Raw genomic sequence first — 23,878 nt, forward strand, 5'->3', positions numbered from 1 at the left:
TCACTTTGAGGGAGTTTGTATCCCTTATACTATACAATGGTATTTCTATGGTTTATTTAGCAAGTTTATGTATAAATGAGAACAGGGAACAGCTATGTTTTAGTCTAAAAATTTGGAAAGTTTTGTTTTTATACTGCTGTTCATAATGATAATAATTTTGTTATAAGACTTCATGCTCACAGCCTATATATAGGAATATTCCATTCCCAGCACATCCAAAATGGCCGCCAAAATGGCCAGCATGGCATGAGCGGCCATTTTAGATGTGCTGTAAAGGTGAATTTAAAAACTGTTTATGAGGAATAGTTGTTTGAAATGTTTATGTAGTAATTGTAGTATATGTTTTCCCTCTCACGCTTATCCAAGGTGTCCGCCATGGGCTTGTGGCATTGATACCGGGCATTGATGTATTTATGTGCCGTACATTTAGCGACTAAATTAACAGACACGATGGTGTGCATTATTACTCAATGTTTAACAGCTTTTAATGATATCATCAAAGTTAGCCTTTTGCAAGAAGAGTTGCATTATAAGATAGTATCCTTAGTTTGAAACTGCACTCGGTAGAGATAACTAATTTCAGTGGCAGGTGAATTTTCGGCAAGACAGTACAAAAGCTGCTGCCACCTACTAGGATTAAGGCTAGGTCTTAGGATTAGGATCAAGTGACTGTCATGTTAAGATTTAGGTTAGGGTTGAGGGTGATGACCACTATAATTGTAAAGTTGCTTCAAATTGTTCTACCGCTTGGGGAAGCTTATAAATGATTACCCCGGCCATTCAAAATGCTGTGTTATGCTTTTTTCTGCAAAAGTAGACACCTGATCAGTAATCTCCCACTTTGGAGTGTGTGTAACATGTTTTACCATGATTTCCATACATACATACACCCTTCCCAAGCAGGCTTTGCATGCACTGCAACCAGCATAATTATAGTTCCTGTGTTATTATTTTTCTTTATTGAGATTCAAGACTAACATTTTTGTTGAGACTAACATTTTGTTAACAAATGATTTCAACTTTGTTACTTTTTGGATTGGAAATGAAGCAACATGTTATGATAATGAAATATACGTACATCCATATCAAGAAGATGCACTTGTCAGCTGCTACATTTGTCTCTTTTTATCACTAGTTATTATAAAAGAGACACATGTAGCAGCCGACAAGTGCATCCTTTTGGTTTGGATGTACACATACATCATGTTTTGCAGCTGTCACTATTAAAGAATTGTTTGAGTGTAGTGCCATACAAGATGTATCAAAATGATTGGAACTGGGATATGTGACATATATTCTTTATTTTCAGCCCGTTTAGGAGGCTTTTGGCCCAGATTCACACATTTTTCAGGCTTTTTCCTTCAGGTCAGCTTGCATCCCTGCTGAAAGGAATGTGCTATCTTCATGACTTAAAATTCTTAGAGATGATTAAACTACTGTAAATCTTGAAAATAATGAGCCTCAACTGGTTGGTGCATGACATGTGAAAAAGTTCTGCAAGAATGTCAAGTTGTCGGTTCCAATCGTTTTGATACAGATTGTATAATGGGGTAGCTGCTTCGTGTAAATTGCATTTTTTTATTGAGAATCACATGAAAATTATTTTTTTCAAGACTTTTTTCCCTCCCTCAAGTGATACTGTATAAGTGGTAAATTTTGGCGGAGCATTAATTTTCATGCTTGGAATAAATGTTAGTAGTTATACAGCGCCTTTCACGTGTATCAAAGTGCTTTATATTTATGTCAGCTGCCGTACAATGCCCAAGGCATGCTCATACCTTTGGGTGGTGCTCAATGGACAGTATTCCTAACAGCTCCCCATTTCAGCCCTGGGTAGAGAGAGGCAAGTGATGTAAAGAGCCTTGCCCAAGTGCACAACACTATGTTACCACCAGGACTCAAACTCGAGGTAGAGCCCGTATTGTTGTAACACCGTGCCCCTCAACACAGCTACAAGTACTGCGGATATACACGCCATGCGATTATATTGCATAGGACTATGTAAGAAAACTAGAAATCGCAAATTTAGAAACAAGCGAAGCAGTTCCAAATCGATAAAGCACACAAAATTACACCCATGAATATCACCACTTCTACAGTAAATTGCATGAAATGTTTTGTCAATCATTCATATTAATGACCATATTCTGCTTACTAATATAACTTGTTATTTCTTGCTTATAAGCTAATTCTACAGGGTGGTAAAAAATATCAATATTTTTTTCAAGTTTGTAGTTAGAACTTGTGCTGTAGATATGGTACACACTTTGTTATATGTTTAAAAAAGCATAAACTTTGGAGGATTATTCCATACCAGACATCAGGCTATTCTAGTTGAAATCCATACACCCCCTTTGGAAGACATGACCTTAATCTCCTGCACAGGGAGTGAAGCTTTCAAATAATTTGAGTCACCCATTCAGGTAACCCCACTTGAAATCCACACTCCCTGTGGCGAAGATTTAAAGAGCATGTCTTTCATAGGGTGGAATAGCACATTTTGCATTTTTCCGACCATCCAATTTGGCGATTGCGATTGTTAAGCCTTTAAGCTTGCCAAAAGATTTCACAGGCTATTTTCAGCATTTTAGCAACATTTCAATAAAACAAAAAGTGGTATGGTGTTTAATTAAGGAGGACTTTAAGGTGGTACTACACCCCCTGATAAATTTTGTGACTAATTTTGCATTTTTCTCACAAAATAACTGCACACTGTAACAAAAGTTATGTATATTATAGGGGCAAGGAATCCAATTACTTCACTGAAATTTCAGTTTGAAAACAAGTGGTTCGTTATATGTTAAGAAATGATGTACATTCTAGTGGTACCTCTTTTCTTATCATAAATAATGTACTGAAATTTCAGTGAAGTAATTGGATTCCTTACCCCTATAATATACATAACTTTTGTTACCAGCGTGTTATTATTTTTTGAGAAAAATGCAGAAATAGTCACAAATTTATCAAGGGGTGTAGTACCACCTTAAATGTGAAACAATACAGTATTCATCAAAATGAAAACATATCAGTAGAGTCATGATTTTCTTGATGGTCGCGCTGATCAGCCTGGGCGTTATCATTGCGTTTGACCAGCTTTCCACCGATCACAAGGGCTGTCGTATATTGGACATGTATGAAATCAAGTTTGTACCAGATCTTCAACTTAAGTTATACCAAATTAATTATGAAATGGGGATTGTTTTACCACCCTATATTTGCCTCGTTCATTCATACTCATTGTTCTTATCATCACTTGTTCTGTGTTAAAGAGGGCCAAAGTAACTGAGGAGAGAAAACGCCTCCAACAAGAAAAAGCCCGGCTTGCTTTGATGCAGCAACAGGTGGCTACACAAGAGCAGGAAGCTAAAAAAGCCAAAGAAATGGTAGGTTTATGGTGTATGGTGTATCTGTTGAACTTTGAAATAAATTGATGTGGTAGGTTTGTATTCTTTTATCTTTTTTTATCCCAGGTATAGACGAATCCAATTTCACACATTCCTACACCTCAATGGCAGCCATAGCTGGGTCCCCGTCGGGTATATCCCACTAAAATATGAAATTATGTGTCCTTGGCAGGGATTTCAAACTGCATTTCATCACCCGTGCTGCACGTAGACAATAGAATGATGCAAGTTTACAACATAACATGGATTAAAGCCACTTAAGGTGGCTGTGTACTCTCAGACATGCATGTAGTAAAAGTGCAATAACTTTGTAATTATTCGCATAAAACATATAAAAGTATACATTTTTATGAAGGCAAGACATCAATAAATCTTAATATAAATACAGATTTGGGGTAAAAACAACCATTTTGAAGAAAATCACAAAAAAGTGAGTTTTTGGCAATATTTGTTAGGTACATCATAACAAAAAAACACTCTTTCCAAAATATTTTATTTTGTTTTTAGCTCAATCTTGAGGCTCCATTCCAAAAACAGTTCTTTTATTTTTTTGATATTGGCCTTATTTTTTGAGATATTGACCATATAAGGCATCAAAATGAACTTTTTAAAATTCAAAAACGCCTATGTGCACAAAATGATGCCCAAAATCGGAAATAGACCAAAATATAAAAAAATGAGAAAACCGTTTCTTGAGTCGATCATGCTTTTACGATGATCATATTTGCTTACCTATAGATGCTGTATTTATTGAGTTATCGTGTACCTAAATCGTCATTTTACCGAGAAAATGAACATTGAAATAATGGCCGTTGAAGTTTAAAGTGGTCACATTTTGCACTTTCATCGAATCTCACAGGAGAATGCGACAGTTTTCGTTTTTGTAACTTATATTACGTGAACATCGGGTAAATCCACAGCCCCTTGAGAAGTTTGAGCGAAATCCATTCATAATTTGATATTTAAATCGGGGAAAGAACTTGAAAAACCCACATTTTATCAGCTAAAACGGAGCCATTTGACCACTAGGTTTTTGTGAAATCAGTGCTTCCGTGGTGTTTCCATAAGATGTGCCGCGATGCAGATAAGCGTCGCGTATGCGTCGCGTATTTGTGCGTTAACAAATTGCGCGATCACGCAATGCGATGAGTTGTTCTTGTGCGTGTACCTTGCTGGTACAACAAAGATTTTCTTTCCTTTTCAATTTCAAACACGAGTGGAATAGTGAAATAAAATCCTTAAAATATTGCAGTTGGAGTTTACAAATCTGGATTTTCATTCCTTGTATTTATAAAAAACATAACAAGGTACAAACATATCATAAAAACTCAATTTTGAGAAAGAAACAATGGCTAGAGTACACAGCCGCGTTAAAAGCAGCTTTAATCCACCCAATTGGGCAGTCACAATACCAGTTTGGTGCGCCGGGACCCAGTCATGGCCGACTAAATTCTGACATCACTTGACTTGTTGGATTCGTCTATATCAGAAGCCAGGGTTATAGTGTATATTAGGTGTATGAGTTGTGGTGTATTTCTAGAACCTTCAGACAGATTGTACCTCATTCTACATTAATAAATGACTACATACAATTCAAGACCATCTGTCCTTCCATGTCGATTGTCAAGCCCAAAATGTAATCTTTGACCATGTTGCTGCTAACTCAGGAATGATAGGTCTTAGACATTTCAAATTGTATATTTTCTGAATCCTCATCCTGATGATGGAGGAGAGCACTCAACCATATTAATTCATGACACACACCAAATATTTAAAATGACCTGTCCCAGTTGAAATCCATACACACCTATGGGAGATATGACTTTAATCTTCAACAAAGGGAGTGTGAATTTCAAATGTAGGTTACTTGAATGGGTGACTCCATTTGAAATCTATACCCCCTATGTGAGAGATTAAGGTCATGTCTTCCATAGGGGGTGTATGGATTTCAACCGGAATAGTCCAATTTTCATGCATGCCAACATTTCTCCATAGTAAACATTTTCATACACTTCTCTTAGGCAACCATTCTGAGTGTGAGGCCCATACACAGAATTAGAGAAGGAGAACCTGGACTCCCTATACCATCACATACAATACTGCTGTCAGCTATTGGGAGAAAATTGGGGGTATTCGGGTCCTTGCCGACTGTGCACGAAGACAAACGAAAACAATTCTGCATCTCATCTGAAGTGTCTTAGTACTCGCATGCAGGTAGCATCAAGTGCGTCTCTCAAATGCGCCCTTCATCCATGTCGTGCTTGCATGACACCGAATGCCTCGAGTGCATTCCGAAGGAAACCGAATACCACCCCATGCCTGTATCAAGATGGCCGCTGAATCCTGATTCTCTATTTTTAATTCTGTTGGCCCATATTATCATACTAGCAGTCACAGTGGGTGACAAAAAATATCACTAGTGATCATGCAATGATGCCTTAGGTGCACAATTTGGGCTACTTATTGATCACTTGCCACTATTTACAAAACCATGCCGCTACTTGGCTAAAATTGGGCTACTGCTGCAAGTGTCAGGCCGCGGCAGTAATTTATCATTATTTTCCTTTAATTATAGCCAAATTATAAAGGTTATGAGTCTCTGAAACTCCAAATTCACTTCCCAGTAAGAATGTTCTACAATGCAAATGCTTTTTTGCTCAATTGAGTAATTTACGTTTTAAATTAGGGTTTAAAACCACCCAAATATCTGATATCTTAAAAATTGGGCTACTTGAGAGCCATTTACCGTGGACTGGCAATCCAATTTACTTCACCTTGGCACTGAAAAGTTTTGCCAACACTGATCATGAGCCAGAATACTTCAGTCATGGCTGATGATGTTGCCTTGAAAGTCATCTGTTGCAATTTGACACTAGGGCATGCTAGGAACTAATAATAAGCAACATATTTTCGATCAAGCAACAGATATTGTAGATACGAAATATATGTATGTCATCAAGATATGCTATGGTCGTTGTTATATGGTATGGGCATGAGTCATGTAAACAAGCAAGAAGAAATGAGAATGCACAGTGAGTGTACAGTAGTATTATCCAATTTGCTCATTTTTATACAAAATATAAATCGGTCTTGGGGATGAATTATTAAAGCATGTAGAGTTGTTCAGGTTTTAGCTTTACTGTTTATCTCATTTTTTTCCCTGTTTTTCATTTTTTCTTTTGATCATCTAATATCTTGCTTAAATCTTATTTTGAGCTAAGTTTATCTCATAAAGCTTCACTAACATTTTGCTTACGTTTGTTTTCATTATTTTGAAGTGTGTTATGTATGTGTCTAGACTGAGGTTTTAACAGGAAATATCCATATACAGGGAAATACGGGAAAGTTCAGGAAATATCAGGAAAATACCATGAAGTGACATGAGGTGCAAATGACGCCATTTGGTGCAACATTTTGTACTATTTTAGCCTGTCTTTACAAGGATAACTTGGGAATCGCATTGTTTAATGTTGAAATATAGAAAATTGGAGATATTCCTGCAAAGTTTGATCAAAGGGTTTGATTTTTTTTTATTTGATTTAAAAAAAAATTTTTTTAAATCTAAACGGCGCCGTGCGCCACTCAGGAAGCCATGGCGCGCCACATGTGGCGCGCGCCACTATTTGCGGACCCCTGCTCTAGATGAATCTTTGTACACTTATGGCTATTCCAATAGAAATCCATACACCACATATGGAAGATATGAATTTAATCTCCCACAGAAGGGGGTGTAGATTTCAAATGGAGTCACCCATTCGGGTAACCCAATTTGAAATTCACACTCCCTGTGTGGAAGAGTATGGTTATCTCATATCCAAATGGGTGGATGGCTTTCAACTGGAATAGCTTATTTCAGTGTGAAATGAAGGAAAGGGAAAGGCTTAATCGGTATTTCTATGTATTTGCCACCTAAGGCCAGGGTTGTTTGATTTAAATCATGTCGATTTAAATCAGTGATTTCACTTGATTTAAAAAAAAAAATCACAGATTTAAATCAACTTTTTTCATTTTTTACCATTTTTGATAAATGTAACTTAATTTCTTTCTTAAATATACTGCTTTACTTCATTCCTAATGTTTCTACAACATTTGGATACAATTAAAATACCTTTATGATGTTACTTTATCTATTGCTAAAAATTCATCTTCAAGAATTCAACAGGTTTTCCCCATGATTTTTGCCAAATTTTTTCTTTGAAATTTTCACATGTAAAAACACATTTTGAATTTTCGTAAATACCTGATAGTATTGGGCATATGTATGGCATTCCACTGGTCTCTTTTGAATTTATTATGGGGTATAGCAGTTTTGGAATTTTAAAAATCAAACAAATCGATTTAAATATAAAAAAATCCGATTTAAATCAAACAAATCTACAACCCTGTCATCGGTATTTCTATGTATTTGCCACCTAAGGCCCACAAAGCTGTGGTGATATGTACTATAATTTATAACCCACCCTGGTATAAACCGGCTAACAACACCAGACTTTAAGTTTGTAGAAGTTTTCCCATTACATAACATCATGGTGCTTCAGTACTTTTTGCGCATTTCAGGTTCTTTACTCTTTAAAAAGGTAAAAGCAGGCAAAACATTGTTTATCTGCTTTTTCATAACACAAAAGTTAATACTGTACAGTATCTGTAATATGTTGTGTCCCAAATTGATTTCTTAGGAGCAATTGCTGCAGAAGATAGCGGTGCAACAGGAGCAGATCAAAGCGCAGGAGCAGCAGATACAGCAGAATATCGGACCATCCAATAAAAGTAAACCAGTAAGTGTGTGGGGTGGGGAGATCACATCTGTATTGACATAGTACATGTGCTACATCCAGCAAGTCATCCTTGAAGACATAATGGATGATTTCTGTCCAAATTTAATTTTGTTATTCTTTGCCCAAAATTATTACATAATATTTGTAACAACTGTCAAGGAGGTTTTCTGATAAATTTTTTTCTGATAACTAATGAGGTAAAAAGAAAGAAAACCACTTAGCCTCTTAACTGTGGAGCTCTATGGGGGAATAGGCAAATAAAAGCGGGATTCCAGGGCGGGATTGTTCTCAGTGTATTTATGTACCTTATGCTTAACTGACTAATATAATAGGAGACTGAATGAAAAAGACTAGTTTGAGTTTGACGTCATCTGTCAATCAAACTCTGAAACTGTTTACGATTTGCAAGGGCGTAGCAAGCGGGTGGACAGGGTGGACAAAGTTCAGGGCCCGAGGGTTCAGGAGCCTGAGCAAAAGCGAAAATGAAGTGAGTTAGGGATTGGGCTGATAAAGGAGATGTTAAAAGGCCTCGCACTGCTCCTTGTTCATTGGCCTCCGAGGATCTTGCTACGCCCCCCTGACTACTTGTTGTGAGGATTGAAATTTCTGAGTGCAGCGATATAACAGTGATATACAAACCATCTCAAAAGTTTGGTCTTGGTATTAGGAAACTTTCTCTCCGAAGGCACCATGTCAACAATACATAGAAAAGTTGCTTTTGCCTTGTAAAGTGCTTGAATTTTCTGCCATTTTTTGTAAAAAGGCTTCAGATGTATCAACCTTCCATTTACATGGGGAGTCGAACGTCAGACACAAAGTAGTCTTTTTAATTCAGTCTCCAATTATGCTTGTGCTATAGACCATTTAATAACAAGTTTCACTGTGTACTTTCCTTCCACCTAGGCCATTGAAGACGATGACGAGATTCAGATTGTTGATGATGATGATGATCCACAGCCTCCTGAACCAGGACCAATACCACTCAAGATTACCAAAGTGAAGTAAGTCAAAGGATTGTTTTGCCCACACATAGGTTTCATTATTAGACCTAAAAAAATTGTTTGATTGGCGTAACCCGACCTACCCTAAAATTAGGCCCGACCCTAACTTTTTTTTTTTTTTTTTTTTCAAAAATAAATTATAACATTTTAAAAAAATAGATAAAAATGAATACATTTTCTAAAAAAGAATAAAAAAAGTTCCAAAGCCTTTATCAAATGAAATTTACAGCTTAAAAAGTACAAAAAAAAGAAGAAAAAAAAAAAAAGAATCCTGATCTACCTACCTAATTTTTGCTGAACCATGAAATGGTCTCAGCCTATAGTAGTCTATGTTACTTCCTTACTTCCTTACTCAGCAACCTTTTGGTCTGAAATGGACATATCTCTAAATGCCATGAAGGTATGACCCCATGAGTGATGTCATATGAAAGAGGAAAACATAAAGAATATAATAAAAATATTTCCAAACGTCAGAGGTCATCCAGGGGTCACAGGGGTCAAAAAAGGTCATTTTAACCGAAAATGCTCCGATTGAGCTTAAATTTAAACGCAATGATCCTTATGACATTCTAAACATGTTTAAAATATTTCAAAATTCATTTAAGGTCATTAAGGGGTCATAAAGGGGTCAAAGGTCAAGTTTTTCAAAATCTTCCAATTGAGCTGAAATTTATATGCAATGATCCTTATGACATTCTACACATTTTAAAAACATTTTAAGATTCATTTAAGGTCATTAAGGGGTCATAAAGGGGTCAAAGGTCAAGTTTTCCAAAATGCTCCAATTGAGCCGAAATTTAAACGCAATGATCCTTATGACATTCTAAACATGTTGAAAATATTTTAAAAATTCATTTAAGGTCATTAAGGGGCAATAAAGGGGTCAAAGGTCAAGTTTTCAAAATGCTTCAATTGAGCTGAAATTTAAATGCAATGATCATTATGACATTCTTAACATGTTTTTAATATTCACAGTCATTCGCGTAACTTACCACGTGGGCACAGTTGCTCTAGTTTATTTATGTTCTTTACTTTTCCTCTCAAGTTCATTAACACCACTCGGCCAGTCATACCTTTGTAGCATTTCGAGATTATGTCCATTACAGACTTCGGGTGACAGTGGTATAGGCCTACACAATATATGCTGCCGAAGCCACATGGTTCAGCTATGGTGCGGTTATCGCTTTAGTTTTTTTTACGCCAATCAAACAATTTTTTTAGGCCTTATATGGAGGCTACACATACCGTGAAAATTTCAGAAAAAGACAAAAATAAGCATTTTAAAGAAAGTAGCTTTTTATATTACTAGAAATATTACTCCATGGAACCACAGGTCAACATCATTTTAAAAAAACAGCTCTCAAGTAAAAACTTAGTGTTTCATGTTTGTTCAAATTTGCACATGATGTAGTTTCAACATCTGGAATGTAATGCAAGTGATGATGCCTGTGCGCTTCATATTTCATTTATAAAATGTCCGCTAGACCAAGGTTCCAAATCTGGCATGGTGTATGTACGATATCCTTCAAATGTTTTATATAACACACCCTCCACAGCGACAGATTAGCAATCATTGGCTCAGACTCAGATAGACATGTGCATCTATTGGAAACACTACAGAGTCAAGATTTTACCCCCATGTTTATGTGAGTCACTTCAGTTCACTTAAGTTCCAGTTTTGATTCAGTTCACTTTCAGTTTCATTCGTTGAAGCCCTATTTTTAAGTACATATAGTTCAATTCTATTTTTTCATTTGGTTCAGATTTGTTTTGTTGATCTCAGTTCATTTTTGTCTCATCGCAAAAGCAGGCGGTGGTAAAAGCAGGCGAGACTCGTGGTTCAAGAACCGCCTTGTATGTGAGCCAGTTCAGTTCACTTTAGTTCCAGTTTTGATACAGTTTACGTCAGATTCATTCTTTCAAAGTAGTGCAATATTCTTTTATTATTGAATTAAGATAAGTTTGCTTTCAGCAGTTGAGGAGTTAATGCAAGAAGGCCCTGACGTGACCTTCATCTCCCACACAGGGGTGTAGATTTCTAATAGATTTTCCTGTTCAGCTAACTCCATTTGAAATTCACACTCCCTGTGTAGAAGATTAAGGTCATGTTTTCCATGTTCCATCTATGGATATCAACTGGAAATATGTTGATATTAAATGAAAATCATGTTATCATGATCACATTCATTTGTATTATCATCTTCGTTATTACCATTTTAACCCTATGAGAACTACCTGCCGATTGGCCAAAAAGAAGTTTTCATTATCAATTGGACCAATCAGCAACATTGTTAGAATAATTTCACCACACAAAAATATTGGGGTGAATTATTTGCAAAGCGCCATTCTGATTGGTGATTAAAGTAATAATATCATGTAATCGACCAATCAGAGGCAATGTTAGATCGACAGGTAGTGCTCAGGGGGTTAAATATTATGGTTATTATGCTGCTGTTTGTTTTCCTTGTTGAAAACTTATTTTTGTTGTCTTGATTTGCATATATACTTTTGTTATCATCAAATTGCATTGCTTTTTGTTATTGAAAAGTTTCACAATTATTGTGTTTCTTTGGCTTTATTTGTACTAACAATTTGAATTTCCGCCACTGAAATATAACTTTTCGTATAATTGTGGTTTTTATATTTATGATATTTAGTCAAGCTTATGTTGCTTTATTTATACTAACAAAATTTCCTCCACTGAAATACAATTTGCGGTGTATTAACATTTTCATACTGTATGATTTTATTTTTACATTTTCATATTTTGTGATTTTATTTTTACAATAGTAGTCAAGCACCAATGAAAAGACCAATGCCAGCCAGCGGAATGAGAGTATCCCAACAGGGAACACCGGCAAAGCAACAACGGATCGCACCATTACCTACTCCATCTCCTGCAACACCATTGGTAAATCCCCAGACTCCGTCGCAGTCACCAGGCAGAGCCCCAAAGTCAGCAGCTCCCAAGCAGAAAATTACCTTGAAACCTGTAACCCTAAAAAGGAAGAAGAGAATCCACAAAAGAGTCCAGGTGGATGAAGAGCAGGCAGAGGCCTTGGAGTCAGAAGATGAATCTGATAAGCTGCCAAGGTCTGTTTTTTTGTGTGCTGTTCTTTAGTGTTCATTGGTGTAACTAGGGGGGCAATGTGCCCCGGGTGCTACCACTAGGGGGCGTCAAATCGGCCTCACTTAAAAAAATATTGCATGATTGCAATTTATTTTAATATCATGATGCCAATGCCATTCCCACACCCCTGCGTCTAAGATATTCTCTTGGGTAGGGTGGGGGCGCCAATTTTGTTTTTTGCCATGGGCGCTACCAACCCTAGTTATGCCACTGTTAGTGTTTGACACCATGCGGGTCTAAATCCACAACAATATGTACTTCTGAGATGCAGATTTAAAGAATAAACTAGTCACCTTTACGGGAAATCCATGAGCCTTTGCGAGTAGACCTGAGTTGTCATTATTTGACGGCATGCCGATGTGCACATCGCTTAGTGAACATCCTTATTGCATATTTGAAAGCTGTGAAGTGCGCAGTATCGATGTGCGCATCGGCGTGACAATGTCAGAAGTCTGCCTGAAAAGGTTTATTACCGAAAAGGTTGATAGGAATTTTTGTTTTTACTATCGTCTACCATGTGATAGACGACAGGCAGGTCCAATATTTTGAGTAGCGGATGCCGACACATCTCATTCTTTGTCTATAAAGTATTATTTTAATACTTTAAATAGTTTATTTAGGAAAAAATAAGTTACAGTGATGGAAAATCCTTTTATTCTAAAATGAACAAATGTTATCTACATACTCAAATTGATCATCTTATGTTATGTTGAGTTTTTGATGAGTAATTTGCAGTGCTTTAGCTTTCATTTGAGATTAAAATGAACGATGCACTTCATGTACATGAAAAATTATTTAAAATTCAAAATGAGGAGTTAAGAAAAAATGGTACACTACCATCCTGTACATGTTAACCCCATCAGAACTACCTGCCGATTGGCCAAAATGAATATTGTGTCCAATTTTGAACCAATCAATGAGAGTAGTAATAAGATCATCTGCAAATGCAAGTTTGACCATAAATAGTTCAAAGCCCAGTCATCATTGGCAATTGAAATGAGCATTTCAAGTTACCAACCAATCAGAAATTCTGTTAGATGAATCAGTAGTGTCCAGGGGATTAAATGTCTGAAGCCTTTGCTTGTATTTTTTTCCTTATAGTATCATTTGAATGAATACAGCTGCCAACAGTTGTATGCAATCCGACCACAATCGTATCTGTGCGTATATTTCAAAATTACAAAGCGACCCCACGACCTTGGAAAATTCTAACCAATCACAAGTCAATTGGCATGGTTGGATTCACTTCTGCATCATGCACACGCAGGCATTCATCACACAGTGTACATGGATGATCATCACACAGTTGGCAGCTGTGTTCATTCGGATGAAATTTCCACTATAGATTGTTTGCTAAAATGAATGCAAAAAAAACCCACAAATTTGTGAGTGTTTACAACCCTTTACTTTCTTTGTATTTTCCTCCAGATTCAAGATCCAGACGGATAAAAAGAATGTGTCCCACAACGGAACACAAGTGGTGGAAGATGACTTATGCGGTGGTTGCTGGGTCTGTCGTCAAATGAAGATCAAGCAGGAAATTAAACAGGAAATGGAAGATACTAGTAGCGTCACCGTGAAACGAGAACAAATTGCCGTCAAACACGAGCCGGGAATGAGCGGAGATGCCTTCCATGACATTCCTTCAACATCTCAGGCATCGCCTTTAAGGGATAAACAGTCTGCGATGCCACCAAGCAACTCTGAATATATGCAGAAGAGATTTGACTCATTGACGAAGGAAAGAAACTCATATAAGCAAGAACTGGAGAGAATTAAAGAGGAGCAAGCCAAACAAAGTCAAGGACCATCAGTGAGTCATTTGACTGAAAAGTTAGAAGACAGCTGGCAGAAGATTGAAGATTTGCAGAGCCAATTAGATAAGGCGGCATCAGAGAGAAATATTGTGAAGAAAGAGTTAGAAATTCTACGAGTGAATCAGAATGTTAGCGGTAACGAAGCGCTAAACAGAAGCCTTGCTCAAATGAAAACCGCCTCGGAGGAACGCGATATGTTGCGAGAAGGCAAAGCGGATCTGGAGAGACGCGTGAATCAGTTTACGAAAACTTTGAGCGAGAAATTGGACGTACAGTCCAGAGAGATTCAGGATGATTTCAATAAAAAGCTGAGAGAAGCGCGCGAGCGAGCGGCGAGTGCGGAAGTAAAAGCCGACAATCTGAAGGAGGAGAATAAAGCTTTGGTGGATGAAGTCGCCAAATTGAAAGGACTTGCAAGTCAGGGAGACGATGTACATAGAATCTGCAATGAAAAGCAGAAGCAAGCTCAAGAAAAAGCATGCCAACAAATGGAAGACTGTAAAACAAAAGTCAAAGCGGTACTAGAAGCTCAATGCAAAGAGTGGGAAGAAAAGACAAGTACATGGAAAGCTCGAATCACCGAGACGCTCCGTGCGAAAGAGGAACTCGTTGAGCAAGCTAAGAAGTCGGAGGAGGATTTGGCGCAGGCAGAAGGGAAATACCAGGAGTTGTTGCAGAAGGAAGAAGTTTTGGAGAAGGAGTTAAAGGACACAAAAGAGAAAGAATTGAAAGCTGCGAAGGTGTTGGCAGAGGTGAAACAACAACATAAGAGTCAACTGACACAGCTGGAGGCAACCAGGTGCAGGGAATTGGCAGATTGCAGACAGGAGTTACAGGTGGGTGTGGTTACTGTTCCTGTCAGGTCACCCCATTTGAAATTCACACTCCCTGTATGGAAGGTCTTCATTTCGCCATAGAAGTGACGTAATAATCGGATTATCTACCATAGCAATAGATGAATAAAATTTTTGCACTCATCACCTGTGTCTGTCTGCAATCATAGATTGAGTACAATACCGCTCTTTTCAATGGTACTAATCTTACAGGTGGGAGTGATCAGCATGATATGAATATTCTATAGAATTACAATCCAGGTTACTGTTCTTTGACATCTATGGTTCAGTGCATAGGTACTGCGTGAATGTTGTAGGGCAGGGCGATATATTCAACATTGTATTCATCTATTGCTATGGTAGTTAATCCGATTAATTACGTCACTTCTACTGCGAATAGGGGGGTGTATGGATTTCAACTGGAATAGCCTATTTGGAAAGCATATGAAGTGCATTATACCATGTTCAATCTAAGTAGTAGAATACAAATATAGTCCAATACATAAAATATGTATGGTTTCAATTGGATCCTGGGATTCTCTACTGGAAGTCAATTTAACCGAAATTCCTTCCCACAATAGACATTTAGCATAAGAATAGGTGGGCAATTCCCACTTAGTCCAATCCCACTTACATGTAGTTCAATCCCATTTGGTCCAAATCCCACTTGGTCCCATCCCAGTTAGTCCAATCACACTTTTCCATATCCCACTTAGGCCATGTGTCCATGTCCCACTAGGGCCATGCCCCACTTGATGCATGTCGCACTAGGACCACTAAGTGGGACATGGGCCTAGAGGGACATGGCCCAAGTGGAACATGGCCCTAGTGGGATTGGACCAAATGGGGTTGGACCAAGTGGGAATGGACCAAATGGGATCCACGTATTGCTTGTTATAACCAGTTGTTAAATGTGTAACTTTACCTTAACATCTCACTGGAGATTACTGATAGTAGATCCAGCATGCCAACCAATTGAATACCTGAGTGGAAGAAGGGCCCACCTCCAATTTTTTACGAAAATGAGTTAGACCCAGCATGAAAAATGAGCCAAAATCCACTCTCTAAATAGTCTTCTACTTAAACTTAATCATGGTTTTCATGGAAGAAAGGCCCAACTCCATGGAGTTGGGCCCTTCTTCCACAAATATTGGGTTAAAGAGGAATTTTGTTCATCCATGAAATCTGCTTTTCACTACAATAAGCTTTCTTGCTAACATATTACATGCTTCTATTTGTGCAATTAATGGATAATTACCAAATTTCTGTAGCTATTTATAACACATCTGCTTATGGAATTGGCACCTGCACAGTATATTAGTGGAAGAAGGGCCCAACTCCAGCTCGTATTAAGACCTGTACCATTGTCATGGAAACATCATATATAATTTCGAATGTATGTAATATTGTATGTTCATGTATTAAGGTAATACACTACTTTAAAGTGTTGCGATTTGGTAGTTCACAACATCTTGCGAATGGTAGTGAGCTTTGGCATAAATTGCATTGCTCATTTCCTTGCAAGCGTGTAGAAGAATTCAAATATCACAGAAATGCTTTTATAGGTCCTGTGGTTCTTGAGTTATGTTATAAAGAGGGCTGAAACAACAACACTTTTGTAAAATGTACACAACTCATTAACAACAATAAATTAAGCAAGTTTTCAAAATATATGATTGGTAGAATGAACTTTTGCAAAACCTCAAAGTGTTATTTTTCAATAATATATTGATTTAGACAATAGAAATCGATTTTTTTGACTGCTTCGACCAATAATACCGCATCTACCCTTAAAGGTCCCCTGAAGATGAAAACAGTCTGTCTATAAAACTTTTCCAAATATTAAGTTTTTTCTTAATATCTTGAAAACAGTTTTGATGGAGTTGGGCCCTTCTTCCACTCAGGTATTCAATTGTAGCTGGCCCTTGCACAGTAAACATAGCAGAACAAGGTGTATATGGCCCTCAAACACTAATCTTTGAAATGAGTATGGCAATTGAGAACCTCTGGTTTAGGGTAGGCAAAGACCTTGTGAGTTAAAGCCATTTGCAGTCGGAAGAGGTACCTGCTCCAGCTTGAACATCCTTCTAGAGCAGAGTGCATAAGCATCTTATTTCTAAGTTGCTGTGAACCACTGATTGGCCCATGTGGTTGTCTTTTATAGTGCCTAGGTGCCTATAGTTTGATCAGCTCGTAATCGGCGGGCCTTATAACATCGTGGATTGATACCATTATATTTTATTTGGAGAATTGTCTTGTGACATGTCGCCAGAAGTATTACAAATTATCAATTGAAGTCCTATACTTCGTCTACTTTCTTTAACACGCAGAATATAGTCCAGGCAGATCAACTATATCACTCTTAACGTGGGTCTACTTTTTGGCGTAGTGGTAAAAGCCTAATAATTCCCGCCGATTATTAGCTGATCAAAGTATATATAAGTTCTGGACCTGTGTCACTCCTCATGGGCTATTGCTCACTCTAGCATTTTATTAACTCAAATTAACTGTGCTTGTCTTTTCTTTTTTTGTTTAATTACAATAACCAGGTGATGGTGAAAGAAATCAAGCAGCAACATGAAGAAAAGCAGCAAGACATCACCAGAAAACTCGCCGCAGCACAACAGGAAGTCAGCGATGCGCAGAACAAGTGGGAAGACTCAGAGAAGAAGGCCAACGACCTAAATCAATCCCTACAATCGCTTCGACGACAACTCAATCAAGCACGCCAAGAAACACAAAATCAAGCAAACAGTCAGAATGTGTTGGAGGGTCTGCGTGTCAACGTGTTGAATTTACTGAGAACTCTGATAGATCAAAATGATGTGGACTTGGATAATTATGTGAACGATCCAAGAAGCGCTCAAGTGGATGATATTGTTCAGAGAGTGCTGGATGATAACAGTCAAGAGTGAGTTTGATTTCAGAAGGGCACATAACCATGGTAACATTCAGTGATTTTGAGTGAAGCGGGACATACAGAGATAGTCTGCAAAAGTTAGCATTGTGGCCCACTAGCAGTCGCAGAGAGTGACAGAAAAATTGGTCAGTCTCTATAATTTGGTTCTCAAGTTTTTCAGTGACGTATGTGCATATTTCACTGGCTGCAGTAGTGAATCGCGCATGTAAAGTTAATCGTGCTGAGTATACACTCACACATACAAGAGCGAAAGAAGTTACTACCAAATTGACGTCACTACCAAACTTGAAGCAAATCAAAGTATAGTGATTGTAAGACGCTACCAGTATTTCAGTTGTGGCTAGCGATATCACTAGAACGTTCCCTTGAAGTCAACTTGATGTGATTTATACGCTAGGGCATGCTAGCAACTTCTGCTATCGGCAATAGCATTTCCAATCAAGCGACAGAAATATGTCGTGAAAAAATGCTATACTTACTTGCAGTTTCTTTGTATGATGAGGGCATTATTTAAGAGTTAAGCAGCTTATAAACTATGCTATGACATAGTTTACTTTGTTGGGCCATAAATTGGTCAGTGAGCATAAATAGATCAATCTCATGATGATGGCTCATGGTTTTTTCAGGGTGTCAAAATTGCCCAATTTAGAGCAGGTCTTGGGACCATTTACTGCACGAAAGGTTTTATATATATTTGAAGGGTCCAAAAGCAGCCAAAACTTCAAACAAATGGAGTTAAACTGAATTTTTCACTGAAGGAAGGTGAGTTTCAAATAGAGCTGCTAATGTGTTAATTCCATTTGAAATTCATACTCCCGATGTGGAAGATATTTACAAAATCTTCCACAGGGGTAGTGTGGATTTTAAATGGAATAGCCCAATTTAGCTTTACGCATCCCAGTACTCCAGACAGTATTACTACCATAGATGTTGGTTGATAGTGAGTTCAACATTGTAATGAGTTTGCCAACAAATTGGGCTATATCAGTTAAAATCCATGTACATGACCTTAATCTTCCACAGAGGAAGTGTGAATTTCAAATGGAATGTCCAGGTCATGTCTTTCATAGGGTGTATGGATTTCAATGGGAATAGCTTATTTGGATGTGCATTTTGAGACTTCTTATCAACTGTGAACTTATAAATACAGGAGATGTTGATTTAGTGTTACTCGATCATTCCAGAAGCTTGAAGTTGTTGTTTGTTATTTGTTCACAGTAGCAGATCCCAGACTATACTTTATTCTGGTCCTAATAGGCAAGACTTGTAACATTGTGGATTGATAATGGACAGGCATACACACAGTTTGCTGCAGCTCCTACACAATGTGCCCTTTGCATAGTGCATTGTAAATTTACATGAATGTAAGTTAATTAAACATGTGCAGTAACAGAAACAGAATAATTTTTGCCTATTACGAATTGAACATGGAATAGTTGCTAGGGGCTAGTACTGGTGAACAACATTTTTGTGTGTGCGCATTTTGCTGTACATGTAAATGTAAAGTGTATGAATGCATCTTGCATTCTAAATTGTATCGTCCTGTAGAATATCGTCGTTTGGCGGGAAAAACCTCCTGTGTGTCATTGGCCCCTGAACATGTTTAAAGCAAAACTCCCTGTGTAACCTCTTTGCAGGAAATTGTTTTAAACATGTTCAAGGGCCACAAGTATATAGCAGATTTTTCCTGTCCAACGCATTTATATAGTACTGTAAAAGTGGACATTTTATGCTCATTTATTTTTATGCGTTTCTCACGTTCCAAGTAGCTATCGCAAAAATAACAATGCATAAAATATATTCCTTTTGTGTATCTAGGTGAATGTATGGAAACTTGGAATCGTGAATTTAAAAACAAGTGAAACCATTTAAAATTGGCAAAGTGTGAAAAATTATTTCTACTTTTACAGTATGCATTCTACATGTGTTAGTGGCAAAATGCCGGGGGTACTCAGTACAAATGACCATACGGGACGTGCCGCAAACATGGGTAGCATTTTCAGCCTTCTGGTATATCAATGACCCTTTTTCAAAGCCTATTTTGGTATATGAATGGGTCCTTTTTCAAAATTTTCTCAATTTTTTCGAAAACAGCCCAATTTTTCCTTAATCTAGCCAAAATTTTCCCAAAATTTTGGGAAAATTTGTAAAACTAAGACAATTTTGGGTAAATTCGGCCGAAAATTTTGACTTTTGGTATATCAATGGGTCCAAATTTCTTGAAAAATTGGTATATTTATGGGTCTACTTCCAAAATCTCAGCGTCACGTCACTACCAAAACCAAACTTGATACACCCCCCCACCGCGCAAAATGCATGCAAAAATTCAAACTATATACTTAGCCCATAAGGTGGCAAAAAAATTCTATTCTTCGGGCCTGACTGACTCAGATTTTGCCATTTGAGGATTAATAATATTTTTTAGCTGTATAAAATAAAAAAATTAAAATCAGCCATTTTTCATGCTAGGGTTTTTTTCGTCGCTTAAACCACCCTCTTTGAATATCATTTTAAATGATGAGGGTGAGGTTAATGCATTTTTTGCTCTTGTAATCCACCCCCAGATTATTCAACTTTGCAATGGGTTATGATGGGTTAAAAGTTGTGTGAAACACACCCTGGTTTTGTAAACGATTCAAATCTACATTTACAGAGTTGCCACGTTTCAAGTTTTATTTTTGTGAGTCCAAATTCCTGTGTTTTCATTTATTTTCAGCCTGTTTCTGGGCTTTTTGGCCTGCATACTTATGCTTTTATAGGTTTTCTGACCAATTTCAGGTTTTTTGAGTGAAACTGAGTGGCATCTCTGCATTTAGACCATCAGATTTTGACTGTATTGGAGCTATTCCAGTTGAAATCCACACACCCCCTAGGGATAACATGGCCTTAATCTGTACGTACAGTGTGAGATTCAAATAGAGTTACCTGAATGGGTGGCTCCATTTGAATTCTGCACTCCCTGTGTGGGAGATTAAGATCATGTCTTCTATAGTGGGTGTATGGATTTCAACTGGACTAGCCGTTTCTACCTGCCCCCTTGTCATGCATGTTTAATATTTTAAACAGCTGGACTGGTTATTGGGGGGCGATGAACAAAATGGTATTCAGTGAGAAATCTGCTTAGTATAGGTTGAGTTTTTTGTTTGTAATTTTGAATATTCTCAGGCAATCATGTATTGTACAAAATTTTGAAATGTAACATATACATGTATATAAATAGTACAGCATATCTAATAATAATTATTACTTTGAGGTAGGGCCTATATTTTGAGCTCTTGCCAATGATACACAATTTAAGGTCTCTATGTGTGTCAAACCAAGATGGCAGATGTACCATGGGTTACACACAGGGCTTACATGTACCAGAGGTTACGCACAGGGCTTATATATAGCTGCCAGTGGGTTTTTAAATCGTGGGATAATAACTGTGTTTAGGATTCCCTGTCGCTCAAAAAGCATGATAGATCAGTCGCTAAAAACATTTGATTGATTTTTGTGTGTGTGATAAACAGTGGATCACCCATCCATCACTGTCTGGGCCATCAATTGACAAAATTCTGTGATTATAATAGAGGTTATCCATGTTCTATAAGCTGCATATCCTATTAGTGACTGCTATACCTTGTTTAGGATTTTCAAAAGAAGTACCAGCATGTTCTGTTTCAAAATAGCCCGCCAAAGTCATGCAAGTAACTCTGAGGTCATGCATTGAATTGCTTTGAATGAGGAATACTACGGGAACCAGTGCCTTTGGTTAGAAGTCACACATGAGTAACATGGATAACCTCTATTGAAGATCAAATTAAAAAGACTAGTTAAACTAGTTAAGTTTGTGTATGACGTCCTGTCAACCAGACCAAAAATGATGTACTGCTCAGCAACCACTCACATCGCACCTTTGCCCCGACGTCAGATGCAAACTTTTTAATCCGGTCTTCAATTATGAGAGGTTACCTTTTCGGGAAAATGGTATCCAAGAACAATGTATCGGTCAATTATGCTGCAAAATTGCAGATTTATATGGGTGTGAACGCAAGAATATGTAGATATTTGGAACATCTACACTAAATGATAGAATAACTACCGACTTTCCTAGAGGCCTCAAAATGTTTTCGAGTCGGGGGGGGGGGGGTCCTAAGCTATGGTCGGTAACCCTAACCAAACAGTTATTTTCCGTGGCCTAGTAATAGATAGATTTAAGGAAATCTGTTGTGTATGTAACTAAGGGATGTGAAGGTTTTTTAAGTTATTTCTTTTATTTATTTTTGACTTGCCTCATTTTCAAATCATGAAAATTATATTGGGCTATTACGATTGAAATTCATACATCCCCTATGGAAGACACTCCTTAATCTTCCACACAGGGAGTGTCTATTTCAAATGGGGTTACCTCAATATGGGTGCTCAAGTCCAAATCTACACCCCCTGGGTGGGAGATTAAGGTTTTGTCTTCCTTTAAGGGGGTGTATGGATTTCAACCAGAATTTACAGTTTGAATTTTTTCATGCTGTGGAAATAAGGAAACATTTTGTTGTAGAAATGTTGTCATCATCATCAGTAATGTAAACCAAGCATTAGCTTTCATGATCCTTTATGTCTAAGAAATTGATCAGTTAAAAGGAATGGTGCAAACTCTGACAATATTAATATATTATTTTATATTTTGATAACCCTTTGAGCACTACCTGCCAATCTAACATTGCCTCTGATTGGTCAATTCTTAGTCAGTGGGAGTGGTCTAGTTCGTAGACACATTTCTGATTGGACAATCGCATGATTTCGGATGCCGTCTATCAGGCCGTAGACGACCCCACATCATCATGCGTCTTGATAATGCGTAACACGCGTGTGTAGAGGTGCGCGTATGTATCGCGCTGGATGCGAGACTAGTGCGGAATACGTAACGCGCTTAGCAGTACGCGTAACAGAATACGTGAAGTTGTAAACAAGTTTCGTTCATTTTATAATGAGGGAGTTTTTTATGACGGTAACTTAGTTTTTGCTTTAAAAATTGTTTACAGTTATTAAAATAATATTTAACTGACTAAGAATGAGAATAAGCGATAGGAATTTTTATTTTGCCTATCCTCTTTCGTGTGATAGGCGACAGGCAGGTCCAATATTTTTTATCGTAGTGGATACCGCTGCGCCGCATCCACTACTCAAAATATTGGACCTGCCTGTCGCCTATCACATGGTAGAGGATAGGCAAAATAAAAATTCCTATCGTTTATTCTCTAATTACATGGTATCTCCATTTTAATCACCAATCAGAATGGAGCTTTGCAAATAATTCACCCCAATTGTTTTGCGTGATGAAATTATTTTAACAATATTGCTGATTGGTCCAATTGATAATGAAAACTTCTTTTTGACCAATAGGCAGGTAGTTCTCATGGAGTTAACCCATCAACTTTATTATCTTAGATTAGATCTTATATAGTCTTCCTTTTATATCAAAAATTTTGTAGAATAGATTTTCATTTCTTTATTTATGTTGTTAGTGGAAAAAATATCCTTATTATTTATGAAATATCAATGAAATGTCTGTTCTTAATTGTGATAACATTTAATTTTTGCATGTAATGATATTGACCAATACAAATTTACCATTAATTCTGATTAATTAGTTTATAGTTCATGAACAAGCATAGAAGCAGTATCAACAGTATTTTGACTCTTTCCATGCAGGTACTAGGTAGGTGTCTACTGCAGATGACAAGTTTCAAATTTTTGAACAAGTTCATTAGGAATGTTGATATCAACTGTGAATTTTGTTCATTTTGAACAATTCCAAGTAAAAACGAAGTTGGTTTACTCACGTTTTTAGTGACGTTTCACCACTACACTAGTGGCTTCATCAGACTGGCAACTCATAACATCTGACTGCTTGCTTTTATGTTCAAAATGAACAAAATTCACAGAAGTTTCAAATTGTTTTAAAAATTCAACTTCTTTGGTATGAAATGAAATTGATCAAATAAGGCATTACCGGATT

The 23,878-nt window shown here is 37.3% G+C and overlaps 1 protein-coding gene across 1 annotated transcript in view; it reads left to right on the forward strand.

Moving 5' to 3' along the window:
* Positions 1–19,595, forward strand: part of LOC140141606 (uncharacterized) — a 46,247-nt gene extending 26,652 nt beyond the window's left edge. The window contains exons 14-19 of the mRNA XM_072163518.1: positions 3,270–3,383; positions 8,081–8,179; positions 9,083–9,180; positions 11,971–12,273; positions 13,739–14,963; positions 17,510–19,595. Of these exons, the coding sequence (XP_072019619.1) occupies positions 3,270–3,383; positions 8,081–8,179; positions 9,083–9,180; positions 11,971–12,273; positions 13,739–14,963; positions 17,510–17,875 (2,205 nt within the window). The 3' untranslated portion in view covers positions 17,876–19,595. The remainder of the gene's footprint in view (positions 1–3,269; positions 3,384–8,080; positions 8,180–9,082; positions 9,181–11,970; positions 12,274–13,738; positions 14,964–17,509) is intronic.
* The last annotated feature ends 4,283 nt before the right edge of the window (positions 19,596–23,878 follow it).

This window comes from Amphiura filiformis, chromosome 19, assembly GCF_039555335.1.
Source record: "Amphiura filiformis chromosome 19, Afil_fr2py, whole genome shotgun sequence".
Lineage (NCBI taxonomy): Eukaryota > Metazoa > Echinodermata > Ophiuroidea > Amphilepidida > Amphiuridae > Amphiura > Amphiura filiformis.